This window comes from Lissotriton helveticus, chromosome 9, assembly GCF_964261635.1.
Source record: "Lissotriton helveticus chromosome 9, aLisHel1.1, whole genome shotgun sequence".
NCBI lineage: Eukaryota > Metazoa > Chordata > Amphibia > Caudata > Salamandridae > Lissotriton > Lissotriton helveticus.
In genome coordinates, this window is record NC_136070.1 from 92,642,560 (window position 1) to 92,664,645 (window position 22,086).

Sequence of the window (22,086 nt, forward strand, 5' to 3'; positions counted from 1 at the left end):
GCTGACGTGGGGTAGCCTTATAATGTGAGTGGCCATTCATGGTTTAGTTCTGCAGGCTTACTGGAAAATCAGTGATGCTTTCACTGAATTATAAATATAGGCGAATTTCTGCCTTTAAGTGCAGTTTCTCTCCTGTACGGCCTACAGCCTCTAGCATGGTAACAGTAAATCATGAACTCCAAGTTTGAATTTACAGTTCCCAACACACTATGTCCACATCTGTTTGGACTTCAGCAACTATCATATTTCTCTGCTTCCTGATGTCCCAAGGGATCCCATCTCTCCGGGGGCCAGCACAAAGCAAATAAAAAGTCTGGCAATTGCAATCCCATCCCCAGGGGACAGGACTCAGACATAGCCGCCATAGAGCCGGGTCTGGTGGGTGCCCACTTGTCCCTTGTGCCCATGAATAGACATGGGGGAAGATTTCTGGGAAAAGCGCTCCATGCTCTGTGCCTAGCACCTGTGGACAGGGCAGGCAGGAGGTGTTCTGAATCCTGCTCCCACCTGCAGAAGCCAGGGCTGACAGGATCACAGAACATTCCAGCTACTTCGTGGCACCATGGAACAGTGCTGCATCCGCCGGGATCTGGCACAGGCCATGAAGGCCTAGGGGCTACACCAGCCAGCCCCCAATGAACTCCCTCCTACTGATGGGTGTCCCAGGTAGGACCTGGACACCCCACAACAAAAAGAAAACAAGCATTTGCAATGCAATAGGTTTCGCATTATAAAAGTTTGAGCTATTGGCATTGCTAATAATAATAATGATAATACACCAATAGCTCAAACATTCAGTAATGCCAGGGAATGGATGGAGGGAGATGAGAGGTTGATGCATGGAGGAACAAGAAGCACACAGGGGAAGGAAAAAGGGGTGGGAGGGGCATACAAGAGAATGTCAGGATGAGAGAATGAGACGCGCACATGGTTAGGTGAGGGGAATAGAGAGGTAGAACAGAGCAACACACGGAAGGGAGCCAAAAGGAATAGACAGAGAGCTAAAGTTGTAAAGTAGTTCCTAATGCAGTCCAAAGCAAACCTCGTTATTGAGATTGAAGGATATAACCAAACCGCCAAAAACATTATTTGAAAGATGAAGGCTCTTGGGTTGAGCCAATGTGATTGGCAAACTCTCAGCCAATGGCTGAAGGCTGCTTGCCGTAGGAAGCCAATGGTTTTAAGGTATGTACCCAAAATCCATTCTAGGAATATTGTAAGCAATGGGTGTGTCTGACAGCTCTGCTGTCCAAATTCAGACCTAAACTAGAAACATCGGGTGTTACTATATAGTAATGCAGAGCATCCAAAGTTGGTAGCTAAGCAGCAGGCTGCAGAGACATATGCAGCAGGTGCATTGGTCCAGACTAGGCTTAGAGGGGAGAGGAACGAGAAACCCTGACTCGAGCCATGTGATGTGCTGACTGAGGTGAAAGGTCACTTTCTCGGGCGAAAACGCTTAGAGGAAAAAATCTGGACTGCAAAAAAATCTCCTCAAAACCTTGTGCAGGGTAAATGTCAGTGTGGTGGCTGGTGCGATATTTAGCTTTAGGAAAAAGTACAGGGTTGAGGCCCTTAACCATAGGACTTTATCCTAAAGTTCAATCTTAACCTTAACTTAAGCGAAGGAAGGGAGAAAGTTGGGTTTGAGGTAAGTGTCTGGGTGAGTGCTGGTGTTAGGGTCACTTTAAGGGTTAAGGTCGGGTTGGTATAACCCAAGGTTATGGGTCTGACTCGGGTTTAGAGTTGGGGTGAGGACGTGGTTGGGGGACCGGCAACAGTTAGGGGTGAGTCTTAGTTTAAGTTGGAAGTCGGTTATTTGGGTTTAGGGAAGCAACAGTGGGCCCCCTCTTTTTAATGAAAAGAAATAGAAAACAGAAATTAAACTTCCTAAAACTAGGTCTGAGGTTTGCGAAATAATCCGAAATATAAAGTGATTCTCATATTTTAGTCCCGAAGTTAACCTCATAGTGTCATGTGGAGTTAGGGTGATCACCTCACTAAAGCTCAGTAGTACGGATACTAGTACGTAGCGTCTGTGTGATAGCCAAATGCATTCTGGGAGTTGTAGTCTGATTGTGCACTTACTGAACTAATCAGACTAACAAATGCAATGAATGGCTTGTAGGGCAGGACTGGGAAGAGTCCCTGATGATCTGGAGTGTGGAGGGGAGGAGTGGGTACCCTATATAGTGCATGGTTTCCACTTCTGCAGATAGGGTAGCCATTAGCCGATCCATTACTTTCAAGACAACATGCCGTCTCTTGAGTTGCGTCACACCCCGCTATAGAGGACTGAATCCAAGTACAATGTAAAGTGAGTTCTGTAGGATTAATACTTTCACTTTCACCCCTCAAAGCAAGTCAAGGGCTGTTGACTAAAAAGGCAGGACAGGTCTGCAGAAGGCATGGAGCCATATGGTAACCAGTTGTGCTATAGGTATTATAATTGATTTGTAACCATTACAGCACTGCATTGCAGAAGAAGAAAAAAAGGTGCAATGATGGGTCTGCTCTTGCCAGTTGAGCCTTTCTGTAAGTGAGAATGCATCACCTGAAGGTGTGCGCCAACAATATGACACTGGAGCCATTTTCCATGTTTTTTTATTGACTGATTGAAGATGGTAGATGCCACTTAGATTGGTTAATAAAAAAATGCAGAGTCAGCAAAACCACTTTTGATGGAGCAGAGATCCCAGCAGCAAGTGGAAGCTACTAAACTTTCCAAAAAAATTAATAAAAACAAATAAATGTGTTGAGGTGCAATGGAGGAGCAGGTGATGGCAGACAATTAGGGATGGCCAGGATAAAACACAAATAAAGCCTTGTGGGGTCTCTAGGGACAAAGTTGCACATGAAAGAGGAAGCAACACAGAGCGCGGAGTTGAAGCAGGCAGGGGAGAGCAGTGTGCCAGGAGAGAATAATACAGGGCATTGGGCAGAAGCACACTCGAGTGAGAGCAGCACACAATAGAGAGAGGAACACTGAGCATGCAAGGGGTACTGGGTGTTCAGTGGAGGGAAGTAGCACACAAGGGAGAGAGCTTGAAAAAACACGTAGCCTCGTGGTGTGCTGGAAGGAAAAGAAAACAGTAGGTTCGAGGCATGTGGGCTGCTAAATTCATATCTATTGCATAGATCGCCGCCTAGTGTTGGGTCCGGGTGATTGCACATTGTTGTCCTGGAAGAGTCTTCGAAGTATCACGAGATAGGTGGCTCCTCCCCTGGACTACAGTGCGCATGGGCATCGACTCCATCCCCAGATTGTTTTTTTCCGCCATTGGGTTCGGATGTGATTTCGACGTCTCCTTGTCGGAATCGATAAACTTATTTCTTTAAGGCCAAAAGGCCTTCGTTACCCCGTCGGTATTGTTCGCGTCCGGGCTCGTGTTCCATCCGACTCTTCGAGTCGGACTTCTGCGGAGTCAATAACTCTTCGGACAACAAGGCCCTGTCGTCGCAGCAAGACCCCGACAAAACAACTATGGAACGGAGTCCGTTCAAGTTCTGCCCCGTGTGTGGCTCGAAGTACCCACACATCGACGTGCATCCAGTCTGTAACAAATGCCTCTCGCCGGAACACGACGAGGCCAGCTGTATGGCCTGTTCGAAGTTCAGGTCAAAGAAGACGCTCAAGCTTCGGCGCGCGGCGCGCCTCGAGGCCCAGCGAGAGGCTCCAGCACCCGATGACATCTTCGACGAGCCCGAGGCAGAAGGCACAAGCCATCATCTGCAGATTTCCCCACCGCCGACGGAGGTCGAGGCCGATCCCGGAGAACCCGTCGAGGGCCAGGACCTTGAATACGTCGAGGAGGTAGGGGACGACGAAGAAGTTTATGGGGCCACGGAAGATAGCTCGGAGGAAGAGCTATGCCCCGAAAGTTACATGACTCAGGCTCAGGTCACGGGATCGCTACTCGGCCTTACCCACGACCCTGCACCGCTATCCCCGGCCCCGCCTCCTGGCCCGGCCACGGACTCAACAGCGGAGACGCCATTGCGCGTATCGAAACCGAAACCTTCGGATTCGACCACATCCAAGATGGCCGACGTACCATCGAAACCGAAACCTTCGGATTCGAAAACACCAAAGATGGCCGCCGTACCATCTAAACTGCCGTCAGCTGCTACGTCATCGACTCCGGCGCCCTCCAGCACTGAGAAGTCAAAGAAGACTGCCGAGCCAACACCGAAGAAGGCTGTCGAGCCGACAAAGCCACAAAAGGTGGCCAAGGACCCGTCCTCAAAAAAGGTCGTCCAGCACGTGTCGAGCGCGGTTACTCCGGTAAAGTCCACTAAGACTGTTCAAAGTCCTTCAGACGCGACTGCGGCGCCGCCAGGCACACGCCCGATCGAGGCACAGTCCACAAAGGGACACGACCCGAGGTCCGGAGGCCCTACGCATCGGCACAAAGACGCCGGATCGAAGGCAACGCCATCGGCGCATAAGACTGCAAAGGAGGCACGGACCATTGGAGCCGAAGATGCGTCTACGGACACCTCGTCGAAACCAAGGGCCTCCGATAGTGACGGACATGGGGCATCAGTTACCAAACCCTCCGCTTCCTTCACTAAGCAGGTCACTGACTCCATCAAACGTATTCGGGAGAAGACTTTAACGTCCACCACTCACACGCCGTCAGCTCCGAAACTGGTTGACGCACCTGCGAAGCCTTCAAGCAAGCTTCTCTACACTCTGCCGCCCAAGGTGGCACCGAAGGCATTTGCACCAAGATCAGTGCCAAAGACCACTGAACCGTCAGAACCTTCGGCGCTAGGTTACCGGTTGGATCGACGTCAAGCTTCAGAGGAACAATCTGAGCATTACATCGATGCCGAAACTGGGAAATTAACGCTCTATAAAAGAAAGATCACTTCCCAGCCATTAGAATCCTATGTCATTCCACTAAAGAAAAAAAGGACGGAACAGGACATTCCTGCCCTTGTTCTACCTCTTCAGCCTCCACCAACAAGGAGCCCATCACCTTCCCCCACCCAGTCAGGGGGTGAGGAAGATTACCAGGATGACCAGTACAATTTCCCAGCTGACAATGACCCTGATGTACAACAGGACTCATATGACGACACTGGTGACCAGGGCGGCCATCAGGTGGTACAAGACCCACAGGTTTTTGGTGCACGTACATCCCCAACTAAGGATTCTGCGCATTTAATGCCTTGATAGAGCGGGCAGCTGCAAATCATAATGTGGACATGCATGCAGACCCGGTGGAAGTAGATTTTTTGTTTGACACTTTCTCAGCATCAGACAAGACTGTTAAAACACTTCCTATGCTAAAAGGTGTCCTTAAGCATGCCCCGGAAATCTTTAAGGAACCTACCAGGGCGAGAGTGGTGAACCCACGTATTGAAAAGAAATACAGAGCGGCTCCTGGTGACCCTGCATATATTCGGGGACAGTTGCCTCTGGACTCGTTGGTGGTCGCAAATGCCCGCAAAAGGGCGAACTCCCAGACAACGGGTAAAGCTCCTCCCCCAGACAAGGAGTCGAAAGTGCTTGAGGCCTCTGGCAAAAGGGTGGCTGCGCAGGCTGCCAATATCTGGCGCATATCGATCACACAGGCACTGTTGGCACGATATGATAGGGCGCATTACGACACACTAGAGCAGCTCCTTCAACACCTCCCAGATGAGTTTAAGGAGGCAGCCGAGATGCTCATACAGGAGGGAAAGCTCATTTCAAACGCTGCAATAAAGTGTGCGCTTGATGTAGCAGATACAGCGGCTAGGGGTATTAACACTAGCATCATGTTACGGCGCCAAGCATGGCTTCGCATCTCAGGTTTTAAACCTGACATTCAAACAACTATACTCAACCAGCCCGTAAACCCTGACAGACTGTTTGGCCCTGAAGTTGACACCACCCTCGAAAAAATTAAAAAAGACAATGAGACAGCGAAGTCCATGGGGGCGCTTCAGTCTCAGCAATTCCAAGGGAGCACTTTTCGTCGCTCAGGTACCCGCGGTGTTACCAGAGGACACCTGGCGCAACAGGCACAATTCACGAAAGGTGGCGCACAGTCCTCGTACCCCAAGCAAGGTAGAGGGGGTTACAGAGGAAATAGTACCAAGGGCAGAGGCGGAGGTAACAACAACTCCCGTTCCTCTGCCACCAACAAACAGTGACTCTCTGTCACTGCCCCCCGACCATCCGACACCTGTCGGGGGGAGACTCCACCAGTTCCTGCCAGTCTGGACGTCCATCACCACAGACAGGTGGGTGAGAAAACGTATCCAGTACATTTATTGTTTGGAGTTAACATCCACTCCTCCCAACATTCCCCCAAGACAACGTCCTATGTCGGCAGAGCACTTGCACTTATTGCAGCAGGAAGTGGTAGTGATGCTGCAAAAAGGCGCAATAGAGCTCGTACCAGTGGAGGAGGAAGGTACAGGGGTCTATTCCCTGTACTTCCTTATCCCAAAAAAGGACGGATCCCTCAGACCCATTCTGGATCTACGCCCTCTCAACCTGTATATATTGTCGGAACATTTTCACATGCTGACGCTGCAGCAGATTCTTCCCCTGCTAAACCAAGGGGACTTCCTAGCGACCTTAGATCTCAAGGACGCTTATTTTCACATACCACTCCACCCATCCCACAGAAAATACCTCAGGTTCACCATCCAAAACAGGCATTATCAGTTCAAAGTCCTACCCTTTGGAGTGACCACTGCCCCCAGAGTGTTTACAAAGTGTCTGGCGACAGTTGCGGCGCACCTCAGGAGACAGAACATTCATGTCTACCCTTACTTAGACGACTGGCTTGTTCAAGCAAAGTCGGACCAGCAGTGCGCCGCAAACATGTCCCACACCATTCACCTCCTTCACAGTCTGGGGTTCTCCCTCAACTACCCAAAGTCGCACCTTCAGCCAGCCCATGTGCGGCAGTATCTAGGCGCGACAATAAATACCCTGACTGCTATAGCTCAGCCGAACCCAGTGAGGATCGACAACATTCAGTCGCTCATCCAGAGGTTCAGACCGCAACACTCACTACCAGCGAGAGTGTTCATGCAGTTGATAGGCATGATGGCCTCCTGCATCTTCATAGTCCCGCACGCAAGGTTGCATATGCGTCCGCTCCAAGAATGCTTGGCAAATCAATGGACACAGGCTCAGGGACGACTAACAGACCTAGTGTTGGTGACCGGTCGGGCATACACCTCTCTGCATTGGTGGAATCCACACAACCTTTGCAAAGGCCGACCGTTCCAAGAGCCTGTGCCACAAATTATCCTGACGACGGACGCATCTCTCCAGGGGTGGGGAGCTCACGTGCTCCACTACACGGTGCAGGGACTGTGGTCGACGCAGCAACAGAAGTTGCACATCAACTACCTGGAACTAATGGCAATCTTCATGGCGCTCAAGTCCTTCAAAGTACATCTGTGCAACAAGGTCGTGTTGATCCGGACGGACAACATGACAGCCATGTACTACATCCAGAAGCAGGGAGGTACTCACTCTCCACAGCTGTCTCATCTGGCTCAGAGCATGTGGAAGTGGGCCATTCAGAGGAACATCTTCCTCATGGCGGAACACCTCCCGGGCAAGGACAATCAGATGGCGGATCTGCTCAGCAGGTACAGCCATCAAATGCACGAGTGGGAGATACATCCATCAGTACTCCACCCGTACTTCCAGCAGTGGGGTCATCCAGAGATAGACCTCTTTGCCACAAGGGAAAACGCAAAATGCCAAAGCTTTGCCGCCAGGTTCCCTCACCCGGAATCGCAGGGGAATGCGATATGGATGAACTGGTCAGGCAAATTTGCGTACGCTTTTCCCCCAGCGCCTCTCATTCCGCTGGTGGCAAGAAAGCTAAAGCAACACTCGATGACGCTCATCCTGGTTGCTCCAACGTGGGCACGCCAACCATGGTACACCACGTTTCTAGAACTTTCCGTGGTACCGCATCAAAGGCTGCTTCTCTCCCCAAGCCTCTTGACGCAGAACCATGGTGACATTCAGCATCCAGATCCGCAACAGCTCAATCTGGCGATCTGGCTCCTGAGGTCCTAGAGTTTGGCTACCTCAACCTGCCTCCTGAATGCATGGACATCATCCGGGAGGCAAGAAAGCCCACCACCAGAGCTTGCTATGCAGCAAAATGGAAGCGGTTTGTCATTTACTGTACAGACCACGACATCAACCCGCTAGATGCATCCATTCCTAACATCATCTGCTATTTGTTACATCTTTACAAATGCAATCTGGCGTACGCTTCCATTCGGATACATTTATCCGCCATAGCGGCTTATCTCCAGAACAGGCAGCATCTCTCTGTTTTCAAGGTGGATTGTTAAGTGCATTCAGATCTGTTATCAGAAAGCTAAACGTACTTTAACGATACCCCCAAGGGCGCACTCCACACGCAAGTTGGGGGCCTCCATGGCTTTCCTAGGGAACATTCCTTTAGAAGACATTTGTAGAGCAGCCACGTGGTCTACACCGCACACATTTACAAAACATTACTGTGTCGATGTGCATTCCAAGCAGCAAGCAGCTGTAGGACAGGCTGTTCTCAAGACACTCTTTCAGACTTCTGCAGCTGGCACGGGCAACCGCCGTTAATAGAGGGACTGCTATGTATTCTATGCAATAGATATGAATTTAGCAGCCCACATGCCTCGAACTGAATATGCTACTTACCAGTATGCATCTGTTCTTGGCATGTAGGGCTGCTAACATTCATATCGCCCACCCTCCTCCCCGGTGCCCGTAGCGGCTGCAGATACTCTCTTGCATTCAATCATTAGCATGGACATCCTTTACACTATTTCACTCCATCTCTGCCACAATGGCTAAAAAACAATCTGGGGATGGAGTCGATGCCCATGCGCACTGTAGTCCAGGGGAGGAGCCACCTATCTCGTGATACTTCGAAGACTCTTCCAGGACAACAATGTGCAATCATCCGGACCCAACACTAGGCGGCGATCTATGCAATAGATATGAATGTTAGCAGCCCTACATGCCAAGAACAGATGCATACTGGTAAGTAGCATATTCATTTCCAAATATGAGTGGTGGAAGCATACAGGCCGTGCAAGCAAAAGGATGGTAGAGAGTATATGCTCCAGTGTAGGGGGAGGGACAAACAGAATAAGTAAAAGGCATAGAGCAGAGATTGTTTCTTTACTTCCTTCCACCAGTGTGGCACCCCCTTTACTTCGAGAATGTTCCCTGCCTTCCGTACCAGGAGCAGATGTTCATTTTCTCTGAATATCGTGTTTGCCTCTGCAAATCTCTGTCCAGCAGCCATGCAAGCCGAGACAGCAGCACGCGTGACAATCCGCCATGTTTACGTTTTTATATATCACTTCATACCGTCTGTAGTGGGCCTCTCCCTGCCTGGAGGATTCTTCAAGTTCTCACAGATTATAAATGTGCGTGCACATAATGGCCTGTGACAGCGTGCCCCGCAGGCGTTCTTCTGGGACTGGCCTCTCCTTGCGTGTGGGCTTGCGCTCGCTCGCGGCATGTGATCCGCGGTCACGCGACCCTGGCGCGCGGGACTGTGTGCTCTAACCAATGATCCGATGGACGCTTAAGGACCCGCGCACGCGCCACCGTCTAAGCCGATGCCTCCGAACCCAAGAAAAGCCATTAGCGGGGATCCCTTGCCTCAGAGGGGCTGCTCGCGTAGAAATGTGCTCAAACATGAGGGGAGTGAGAGAACAGAGTTATTCTCATTGGGAAACAAGAAGAGCATCCGCAGCCGCAGGAGGAGAGCCGCCGCCTGGAGGAACAGGACGGGCTCCGGGGTGAGGAGCAGAGAGCCCCCACCTGCAGCCGCCGCACCAGAGAGAACACCGGCAGCCAGAGAACCGGTGAGTGCAGCTCCGAGTGGGAAGGGGGGCCGTCGGGGCACATTGCCAGTGCCCGCGCCCCTCCTCCGGTGCTCTATGTGGATGTGAGTGCGTGTGCGCGGCGGGGGTTCTCTAGGTGTGTGTGTGTGTGCGCGTGGCGGGGGGAGCTGTATGTGTGTGTGTATGTGTGCCTGCTTTCAAGGAGCCATGGGAGACAGGAAGCGCGCGCGACCTGATCCCAGTTTGGAAGGTTGCGCGTGCACATCACTTGTCTCCGGTCTCCCTTGACTCCTTGAAAGCAGAAACGATCACAATAGGTTTCGCTGCGACGATCGCTTCGCGATCGATTCGCAGGGCGAAACCTAATGAGACATGAGGCTGTGAAGTAAAAAAGAAAGAATGTGGCGATCTGCTCATTAGGTATGTACTGCTTCTAGATGGAGAAAGTTAGGGCTCCTCAGCCAGATTTAGCTTGGTTCTAGTGACAGTATGGGGTAGCTGATGAGCCCTAACTAGGATGAAACCGGTCCAGGGTCGCTTGTGTTCCAGTTGAAGGGGGAGGCCTGGCTTGGCAGTTTGGACTGGACTGTTCTCATTGGAACATGGTGGAGACTGATTAGCATATGACAAGGTCCAAGCTGAGGTAGCATGGTGTCCAAACTAACATTGGACTGGAATTCGGCCTGAGTGATTACTTGTGGCTGCGATGAATTGAAGCATTCAACCCATCACTTTTTTGTATACTTTTGTAAGAGAAAGTGGCTTTAACCCTCCTATGTAGAGGTATTTATGACCCCAGGAGTAATCCGTCACTGTTTGAAAGCACTCTAAGCTGGTGCTTTTGCTCTCAAGCTCAGGAGTGCACAACCCCTAGGGGTTGTTTTCTATTCCTACATTATGAAGCCAGTAGTAAGTGAAGAAAGATTTGAACACTGATGTTGGTGAATTTAAATGCTTTATTTAAAATGCTTTGCTGATCGTCTCTCTGAAGAACATTCAATTGCTTATAATAAATGCATTTGAGTATCAATATTATTCCCGATGGTTTTAATGATGGTATGAGGTTCAAACATGACATTTTGCTGTTTCATTAATGTGTTGACACCCAGAAAAAGCAAGTAGGCCTTTATTATAAATAATGACACATCTGTATAGTGTGATATTGAACCTGGTGTAGGTGGGGGGGGTATTGTAATTATGGGGTTCAGGTCTAGGGGTGAGATGTCACCAAAGGTATTTCCGTCAAAATGATGTACATATTTGTAATGTTTTAGTATAAAATAGAGTGTTTGTAATAAAAGTATTTTTATTTTTTTTAAATAAAACCTACTGACTGAACAATAATTTATTGAGTAGTGATGTTGCGTGCCAGAGAATTGGGATTTCTAGCCCACAGCACCTCTCCTCAGTAAACTGCTCTGCTTCGCTATACTTAGAGAGTCAAGTGCTTCAGTGGGGTGCTTGCTTCCCAGTAAAACACGTATTTGTGTACTTATTACTTGTGCAGGAATCCTTCACAACAAATAACCCAATTTCTTACAGTAGAGCACCACTGCGACTGAAGTCTTTCATTTAAAGAAATTGTATAAGAAATACTGTGTTCATTTTTACAGCAATGCCCCGGAGACGTGTTCCTTGAAGGCATTTTCATTCCAAGCTACAAAAGTGGCAAACTGCACGTGCTGGAAAACTTGCTGGAGGCCATAGACCCGAGCTTGGAGAAATGGAGCACCTACCTATTTGCTGCTTGCAAACACCTGCAGCAGAAGAACTTCTATCATATTTTGTACGAGCTGCAAAATTTCATGAAGGTAGGGTCCTCATTTGTCAAAATGTCACAAAGTTTCTTTTACATTATTTCTGTTTTTCTTTTGGCATGAGCACTTTGTTTCACTAGGAATTACAAGAGGGTTCTGAGACTGCAGAAAGTTGTGTCTGTTGGTTGGGACCAACATTTGTCCAATTTCACATGGTTGTTCTCTTTTTTAGGGTAGGGTGAGGCAGGTTCCTGGTGAGGACATTCTCATGAGGTGCTAGCTCGTTCTTGAAAACATCGAAGGTAGAAGAGGATACCCTGCTTGGAACCAACTGATCTGTGGCAAGGGATTGTAGGCTGTAGGCTAAAGGCTAAATAGAGATTTTCCATGTGATAAATACTTTAATGAAAAAATGGTGACAGCAAAGCAACCAACCTTTCCCAAAAGTAATTAAGGACAGTATGGTAAAGCCGTATATTAAAGAGCAGTTTATGTCTGGCCATCTAGTTTAGATGGGTGGGCATGCCAGTCAGTTTTCTCTGTCCGTCACTGCCAGGAAACCCTTGTCAGTGGGGGGCAGTAAAAACTGTCTAATGCCTCCCTCTCTATGGAAGATAGCTCCCATGGCGAAGGGGGGCGTTTTTTTCCAAAAAGAAAATCCTGCTTCAGGTTATTTTTTTATTAAACAAAGAAAATATGTTTGACCGACAGTTCTGCCATGTTAACTAAGCCATGTGTCAAACAAAAAATGGTGGCAGTAACCGCTGTGATGGCCTGGCAACCATTTCTAAATTGGCATATGGTTACTCCGTCAAAGTCCTCACTCTCAAATCTTTGGAATCTAATGGTGTGAGAAGGAGTGGGGAGAGCAATATCAGTAACAACAATGGAATGAAAAGAAAGTGTCCATGGAAGTATATTACTGTGGGTTAAATATCTGGAAATTTGAGAAGCAAGTCAGAGGATATCCGTTCTGGAGTGAGCATCATGGACTGAAAAAAAGGAAAGAAAATTCAAAGCATCTGGACTGAGATGTCAACATAAGACAACTAAGCCATAAAGCCCTAGTGTGTCCCTAGTTGTGAGCAAGTGATGTGTGGAGTGGAGCGCAACAATTAAAACAATTAGAGTACTTAAAGGAGAGAGAACTAAGTCAACACCTCCACTCATCTACTCTAATCCGGATTACCACTATCCATAAAAAATATGTTATACAAATTCCAATACAACAAGCGATTCATGTAAAAGTGGTATTCTATTTTAAACAAATGTTCATTAGATTTAATGCTGTTAATAGTGGAAGAATTATCGCAGACCATCAAAGAATTGGATGAAGAGATTTTTATGATCAAAACATAACTTGAGAGACGAATGAAGGACAATGTTTGGACAAAAAAGTTAGAGGAAATAAATTGCAAAGTGGACCTTTACTCTAAGGAAACCCAAGAAAGCAAATTATGGAAGTTTAAGAGGGACACGATTGACTACAAACTAAATAAAATGTATACATGGGCAGAGGTTTATGCCCAAAGGAGACATTTTTGTAAAGCTACCACTCAAACATCGTCAGAGGAAAGTATCACATCAGAAAAAGACATCGATCCTTTGAGAGCTCCTATAGTGCATACTCAACAACAAGAAAGAGCACAAACTTGAGGTACCTCTGAATTATCTCTCTCCTCAGCTACTTCAACTTTTTTGGACTCAGGCCATGACTCCTGACAGCCCCGCGAATACGACAGAAAACGACGGAGCACACAAAAATGGGAAAGGAAAATCCATAGAGGAAAAAGGAAAAAAGCAGAGTCTCAGGAGCCAAGACAAAGTCTAGTCATTAACATTTCATTGACTACATTAACAGACAAGCAATCGAGAGATTTGGAAAAAGGCACCTCATTTGTCAGCACATACCATACGAACATCTTGTAAAGTGAGATTGCACTCTTTAGGTTCATGCAAACTTTAAGGTTGCAACATTTTTTCACCAATATACTTTCACCACAAGGCACTCTTAATCCAACAGAATTCTTGTAATTCAAACCAAGGAGCATGTTTCAAGCTCCGGTGTCACTTAAATTACTGGATACATTTGAGTGTTTAGTCATAGGAGAATTTAACAAACTTCAATTTCACCCGAAGCGGAAACAGAATTTGGCTAAGGCAGAGTCAAACACACTTAATTCTCTGGTGACAAATCAGGACATAATCATTCAAAGTGTGGATAAAGGGTGAGGCTGAGAGCTGATGGATCATTTGTTTTACATAAGAAAGGTGGAGTAACACGTCAATGACACTTCAACATACATGATGTTAGACAAAGATCCGATTGAAGAGATCACAGAGGTTTTAAAAATTGTTCCATCAAGAGCAGGGGACCTTGGATGGATTTCATCTTCCACTAAATCTTTTTTAACAGCAGCAGTTCCTAGAATACCAACGTGATACATGTTGGCAAAGATTCACAAAAACTTGTTTGACCCGCCATTCCAACCCATTTGTGTCAGGGTGTAATTCTATCTTCGAGCCTATTGGGAAATATCTGGACACATTTCTTTAACCTTTTTGTGCAGTCTTGGATGTACTACATCAAGGACACCACACATTTCCTAAACAAACTTGATGCCTTGTCAACAGAGGGTTCTGAAAATTGGATACTATGTACCATCGACGTGACCGCACTATATACAACGATTCCGCACCAGGAAGGCTTAGAGGCTATAGAGTGGGCACTTTTGCCACAACCTGAAGTAAAGGCAATTAAGGGGGACATATATGGGCTTTGCTGTGGCTCCATCATATGCAAACATCTTCATGGCCAAACTTGGGAAAGAACATATATTGGATAATCCGTTGTGGTGACAAAACTTGATGATGACATTTTTCTAATTTGGAAATGAAGCCAAGAAGCTCTGTCTTCCAATAGCATCACATTAAACATGATTGACAGCAGAATTTACCAGCCACATCAGCAAAACTGACATCACAATCCTGGATGTGAATATTGAAAGAAAGAGATGGGATTATGCACAAGTGTGTACATGAAACCCACAGACAGGAGCAATGCATTATTATACCAAAGTTTCCATCCTGAGAACTTACTAACAAATTTACCATTTTCTCAGTTAGTAAGAATCAAACTAATATCATCACAGTCAGACACAGCATCAGATACAATCAAACAACAAAAAGAGAGGTATCATCAAAGTAAATATTCCACTAAGTTACTGGACGAAGCAGAGGCAAAGGTAATGACGATGGACAGACATACTCTTCTACAACAACAAAAGAAGGAAACAAAACAACACGTTTTCATGTCTAAATATTCCACACAATAACAGAATATAAAAAAGATCATCAATCAAAAGTGGTAGCTCATATAACATGAACCAAATTTTAAGGGTTTATTTGCAGAAAAAACATTATTTGCATACACAAGGTCAAAAAACCTCAAAGAAAGATTGGAATCAACAAGAACAATTTTAACAGAAAATCCAACAGGAATGAGCTGTTGCTACAATTGCATACAATGCAATAACGTGATAGTTGGGAATAGAATCTCACATCCCAGATCAGGAGAAATAGTCAATTAACGACATTCAATAGAAAAGAACCCAACGAGGGACTTTCTAATCTGCACCTCACGCTAGTTTCGTTTTAGTAAATTGTCCCGCAAACAATCACTCCAGCACCCGCCGTTGTACGGTGCCCCTGGGTTCCAGAGCTTTAGTCCATAAAGCAATTGGAGGTGTGTGGGAACTTCACCAGGGCTTCAAAAGTACTGTAAACAAATTCAGTCTTCAAAAGAAAACATATTAGTCATATTTCAGATTTATACGTCAGAGTGGGTTTAGTTCCTCAGGGCATCATCATGACTATTGTTGAATACAATGATAAGTATTGTGTGCTTCTCCCGCGGTCACAGCACCGATTTGCAGCTGCCGAAGTTCTCATGATTGGGAACGAAATGCGTTGGCTGAGCTGTTTTGTTTTAAACAAGGAATTGTATTGAATAATGAAGAAAGAACATGAATAAAGGTCTTTGAAACAATAAGATTGCCTTGACTTCATCACCTGACGCACCTCCTTTTGCTTTATAAATTACAACATTGAACTACCCGTGACACAAATTTTTTTATATACAGCATTAAATATCCTTGCGGACCGTTATATATAGGTAAAGCAGAGCGGAAGGTAAAAATCTGCATCACAGAACATTAGAGCACGATTAGGAACCAGAACAAAAACTCTAATTTATCTGTTCATTGGATTTGATAGCTCAGTTAAGGTTTCGATTTATAGAAAAGGTTGAGACCCGTCCAGGTTACAACAATGCTGAATTACTTTCGCAACACAAAATTTACATGATTAGACGATGGACACATTAACACCAAGAGGTTTGAATAACCAAGTTGATATGTCCTGTTTCTTGTAAAATTCCACTGGAGCAGGTCCATGGGCACCAGCTTCCAACAGGTTCAGTGTCTTCTGGCAAGCCACAGATGATTATCAGGAGCAATTTAAGTGAAGTTACAGCATTCTGAATTATTACACTCACGCAATAATCCAGCCCAGTGAATTAATTTTGGTGCATTAACAATGGAGGGTATTTTTAAAGTATCAGGATTGACAACACTTTTATTTTTTATTTTTTTATCATTTTTATTTAATTTGATTTTCAGCATCCTTTATATTATTTTCCTTTTCATTGTTTTTATTAATCTTTTGCTCTTTCGATTTGCCACACTGAAAAACCACAGAGAGAAGCAATGAGGAGTGCGAGTTTTAGGAAGAGCATTTTAGAGCGCAAAGCTGGATTGTTATAGCTATACAAGTGCTTGGGTAGTAGAAGCACATTTTTGTTTATGGTAAATATTATCACAACTGAGATAATTGACATTTATAGAGGGACACAGAAATACATTTTTGTAGCGGTCTGGCTGAATATAACTAAGACGCCAAGACTATCAATATGTGCCTTAAGCTTCATTTATGACGAGCGTTGAGCATATCAAATCGTTTATCAGAGCAGTGCACATCAGTTTTAAGGGCAGGTCAGAAGGACGACAGAAGTAAGTCTACAGCAGAGGTGCATTCAATCAATAAATGCTTTCTAAAGATCATTGCCAATAGTTTGTCTCATAATGAGTAACATAAGCATCTGAAAGAGACACGTTCGTGATAGATTCCTTACCGTAGAATATCCCCAGACGTCAGACTGAATCCGGAAAGTTTTTGCTAGCAGTACCACTGCGCATCAGCAGGTGGTGTTGTGCGTCTCCTCGTCCGTCACTGGCGTCGTATGCGCCGAGAGGACGTCACAGAGACTACTTAGGCGCCACCCATGCACACTGACCTCAGTTCTTTCTTTTTCTGTGCCAGTAAGCGCAGATCCGGTTAGAGCACGTACCTTAGTCACTTTTCCACTATCTTTTTGGGACTTTTGTCTCCTGTAATTTTGAAACTACTCTGGTGCACGTAGGGATGCCTAGTTTTAAGTCTTGCAGGGCCTGCCGTGGCAATATGTCGGTGGCGGCTCCCCACAGCGTCTGTCTCTACTGCCTGGAGAACGACCACGACTCTGGCTCCTGTTCGGACTGTCGGGCCATGGCCCCGAAGGCCTTGAGGGAACGGCGCCGGAACCTGCTTGAGGTCCAACACTCGTTCCAGTGCTGTTAAAGGTCTAGGTGCCGCTCCAGAGAACGCTCGCGGGGCCACCATTATCGCTCCTCGGGCTCCAAGTCTTCGCCCTCGGATTCGGGTAAGAGACGACACAAATAGAAGTCGTTCCCCGGATGCGAACGACGGGGAAAGGGGTTCTGTCCCGGAGGCGCCCTCGGAGCCCGGGAGTCCCGCGGCCTACCCACCTTTCCAGGTCCGGTGGCGGCTCCCGCACAGGTGCAAGAATTTCTTGCTACAATGGACCGCCTGTTAAGTCCTTGGGCTCCCGCCGGCACGTGCTCGGGCCCTCAGTCCAGTGTCAGGATCCTGTCGGGCCGCCGACGGCTCCGACCCCGGTGCCGCAGGATTTTGCGCCGCTGGCTCCGGCCATGGTGCCACAAGGTCCCACGCTGCCGGCTCCGGCCCCAGCGCCGCCTTTGGCCCCTCCTCCGGCGCCGCAGTGGATGCCAATGGTTCCACCCCTGCCCAGGTTCCAGGACAAGTTTGTTTCTACCTGGGATCCGAATTGGGACACAACGCCGGTTCTGCCCTTCCCCATGCCCCGCCGCTGCGGCCTATACCACGTACGGCAGAGGTAGAGGAGGACTGGGAGGGGTCCGTGGACCCTCTTGCTCATCAGTGTGTTTCTGAGCAGGACTGGGCGGATGAGTTAGAGGAGGCCGGCGGCCTTGATATTTCCTCTGACCCGGGGTTTGATTCTCCCCCGCCTACCATGGAGGAGGGCACCTGGTACACGGTGGTGGTTCGTCGGGCAGATGAGGTCCTCAACCTTGATCTCCCTACGATGACCCTGAAAACTAATCTCCTCACTGAGGTGCTCCAGACGGCGTCCACTTCGTCGGAGCCCCTACTGCTATTTAATGACGCCCTCACTGACGTCTTACTGGGCACTTGGTCGCGGCCGGCCACAGGGGCCCCTGTGGATAAGAACGTCGCCAGGTGTCATCGCCCGGCGCCGGGTGACCCTGCCTTTCTGACCACTCATCTTACGCCCGAGAGCCTGGTGATGCAGGCTTCAACGTCCCAGAGTGCCTTTCCCATGGCTCCGCCGGATAAGGACTCTAAGAAGCTGGAGCAGTTCGGCAAGCTGCTGTTCTCTTCTGCCAGCTTAGGGCTGTGATCAGTGAAAACCACGTGCCTATTGGGACACTATTCCCACGTGGTGCGGGATACAGTTTCACAAGTGTTGCCTCAGTGTCCTGAAGAGGTCCAAGCTGCGTTGTTCCAAGCCGTGGTTGAAGTTAAAGATGCGGCTAAGTTTGCCATTCGGTGTGGTTTAGACACCGCAGACTCACTAGGTAGGGCAATTTCTACAACTGTTGCGTTTCGTCGCCACGCCTAGTTGAGATCTACCGGATTCTCATCAGATGTCCAGAACTCGCTCATGGGCATGCCCTTTTATAGCACTCGCCTGTTTGGCGATAAGGCGGACAGTGCACTGGAGCTTTTTAAGGACTCTCGGGCTACGGCCAAGTCCTTGGGTCTCTCCACCACATGTCCGGCCACGTCTACCTTTCATTCCTTTCGTGGCCACGGAAGGGGCGCCCCTGGCCGCTCGTTCAGTCAGAAGCCTGCGCAGAACCAAACTCAGCGCAGCCGCGGGCGCGGAGGCCGACATGGCGGCACAGGGGCCCAGCGTGTGGGTCAGTCTGCCTCTGCTCCTGCAGCCTCCACCTCAAAGCCTTCCTAGTCCAAGCATTGGGGTGCACCCCAGGCCTGAGGGCGGCAGGATTCGTCATCACCTCCCCCCTGGCATTCTGTCACTTCTGACAGGTGGGTGCTGCAACTCGCCCGGAGGGGTTACTCCCTCCCCTTCGAGTCTACCTCCCCAGCCATGCCACTCTAATTCCACCGCATGGCGAGGGATCACTTCGCACTTCTCCAACATGAAGTTATGGCCCTCTTCGCCAAGGGGGCAATTGAGCGTGTTCCTGGGCCAGAAGTAGGACGTGGTTGTTATTCCCACTACTTTCTGGTCCCCAAGAAGGACAAAGGAGGCTTGCGCTCCATCTTAGACCTCAGGAAAGTCAGACGCTTCCTCCGGAAGGAGAAGTTCAAGATGTTGACTCTGGCTCGGGTATTGGCTGCCCTCGACCCTGGAGACCGGATGGTAGCGTTGGACTTGCAAGACGCATATTTTCACATCCCCGTCCTGCCGGCCCACCGGCGTTACATGCGGTTCACGATAGGCCAGGAGCATTCTCAGTTTGCCGTGCTCCCCTTCGGCCTTACCAGCGCCCCTCGGGTGTTTACGAAAGTGATGACGGTGGTCGCTGCTCATCTGTGCAGGTCAGGGGTGTCGGTTTTCCCCTACCTCGACGAATGGTTCTTGAAGGCGGGCTTGCCCCAAGCATTTGTCACCCACCTTCAGACTACGGCCGACCACCTGCATTTGCTGGGGTTCTCCATCAACATGCCGAAGTCACACCTGAGTCCCTCTCAGAAACTCCCCTTCATCGGAGCGGTTCTGGATTCGACGCGGTTTCGGGTTTATCCTCCCGAGCAGCAAGTCTGGGATATTCAGGCTATGATTCCGATCTTTCAGGATCTATGCCGGGTTTCAGTCAGGATGACCCTCTGGGCTCCTGGGCCTGATGGCAACCTGCATCCTGCTAGTGCAACATGCCAGGTGGCATATGTGGGCTCTGCAGTGGGACATGAAGTTCCAGTGGGCACAGCATCAGGGCAACCTGTCCGATCATGTCCAGATCTCAGAGGGCACTGCACGACAATTGCAGTGGTGGCTCACGAATCACGATTGGATCAATGGAAGATCCCTCTCCCTTCCCCAACCGGAGCACACAGTGGTGATGGACGCGTCCCTCCTGGGATAGGGTGGCCACTTGGGAGAGGCGGAGATCAGAGTCCTCTGGTGGAGTACCGGCTCCATATCAATCTTTTGGAGTTTGGGCGATCCGACTCGCACTGAAGGCATTCCTTCCCGCTGTCCGCGGAAGTGTAGTGCAGGTGTACATGGACAACACCACCGCCATGTGGTATTGCAACAAACAGGGCGGGGTGGGGTCCTGGACCTAATGTCAGGAGGCTTTGCGCCTCTGGACATGGCTGGAACATCAAGGCAATACCATGGTGGTTCAACACCTGGCAGGTTCTCTGAACTTCAGGGCGGACTAACTCAGCCACTGGTGCTGGATGGATCACGAATGGCGTCTGAACTCGGACGTGGCGCAAGGTCTCTTTCGGCAGTGGGCAGAGCCTTGGTTAGATCAATTCGCCACCGAAGAGAACGCGCAATTCATCAGTTCTGCGTGTTGGAATTTCCAAGGCGGCTCTCGCTAGGCGACGCTTTTCGCCGCGAGTGGAGTTGCGGTCTTTTGTTCGCCTTTCTGCCTATACCACTTCTGTCTAAAGTGCTGAAGAAGATTTGGCGCAACTGGGCCCAAGTCATCCTTGTGGCTCTGGATTGGGTACAAAGATACTGGTATCCTGAGCTACTCAGCATGGCGATTGATCCCTCGATCCGACTGCCTCTTCAGGAGGACCTTCTGTCGCAGCAGCAGGGGACGGTCCTCCACCCGAACCTGTAGAGCCTCCACCTCCATGCGTGGAGATTGAGCGGCGACAGTTGACAGCTTTCGATCTTCCTCACGAAGTTTGTGATGTTATTCTGGCAGCCCCTCCACTAACACGGTATACGCCTGCAGGTGGAACAAGTTTGTGGCATAGTGCACAGCCAAGTCTGTGGATCCCCTTTCTGCCCCCCTTTCTGAAGTCCTTCTGTTCCTTCTTTCTTTGGCCCAGCAGGGCTCTGCTCTGGGAACTATCAAAGGTTATCTTTCAGCCATCTCCGCCTTTCTACGGCTTCCAGATCAGCCTTCTCTTTTTAAGTCTCCGGTTGTTAAACGTTTCCTGAAAGGCATTACGCACACGTTTCCTCTCGTGCGTTCATAATGCCTCAATGGGACTTAAACCTTGTCTTGACGTATCTGATGTGCTCTCCCTTTGAGCCCCTTCATAACTGTTGTTTGTGTCTTCTCAGTCTCAAGACGGCTTTCCTGGTAGCTATTACCTCTGGCAGAAGAGTGAGTGAGCTCCAGGCTCTTTTTTCCAAACCTCCTTTCTTTTCTGTTCATCCATCCAGCCTTCTTTCCTGCCAAAGGTTGTCACGCCCTTCCACATCGGGCAGACCATCACTTTGCCCACCTTCTTTCCACCTCTGCATCCTTCAAAAGAGGAGAGAGGCTCCACCGTCTGGAACCAAAACATGCGCTCTCGTTCTGTCTGAAGCGCACACAACATTTCCGGGTGTATGACCAGCTCTAGGTTGGCTACATGGGCACCAAAAAAGGTCGGTCCGTGCACAAACGGACCATCTTTCAGTGGGTTGTTCTGTGCATCAAAGCCTGTTACTCATTGGCTAAGAAGGAGCCTCCTGTGGGCTGCGTGCCCATTCTACCAGGGCGATGGCAGCCACTACTGCCTTGGGACGCGGCGTTCCCTTGCAGGAAATTTGTCAGGCAGCTACGTGGGCTTCACTGCACACGTTTACCAAGCATTACTGCCTTGGCAGTCAAGTCCGGAGAGACGTTGGTCGTTCTGTTCTCCGTGACTTTCTGGTGTAATCTTGTTCGCAGGCCCACCGCCGGTGTTAGTGTTGCTGGGGTATCTATTCTAAGGTAAGTAATCTATCACTAACGTGTCTTTCAGATGCACAAGTTACTACTTGTGTAATGATATATCTGTAAGAAACATTAGTTAGTGATAGATTCCTTACCACCCCACCCATCCTCCCCGTTCTAGGGTTTAGAACATCCCTTTCAGGGCCCTAGTTTCTTAGCACCAGTGGTCAGTT

The 22,086-nt window shown here is 48.6% G+C and overlaps 1 protein-coding gene across 2 annotated transcripts in view; it reads left to right on the forward strand.

Moving 5' to 3' along the window:
• Positions 1–22,086, forward strand: part of ZFYVE26 (zinc finger FYVE-type containing 26) — a 657,581-nt gene that overhangs the window by 483,779 nt on the left and 151,716 nt on the right. For both annotated transcript variants that reach the window (XM_078659543.1, XM_078659544.1), the window contains one exon: positions 11,451–11,648. In XM_078659543.1, the coding sequence (XP_078515669.1) occupies positions 11,451–11,648 (198 nt within the window). The remainder of the gene's footprint in view (positions 1–11,450; positions 11,649–22,086) is intronic.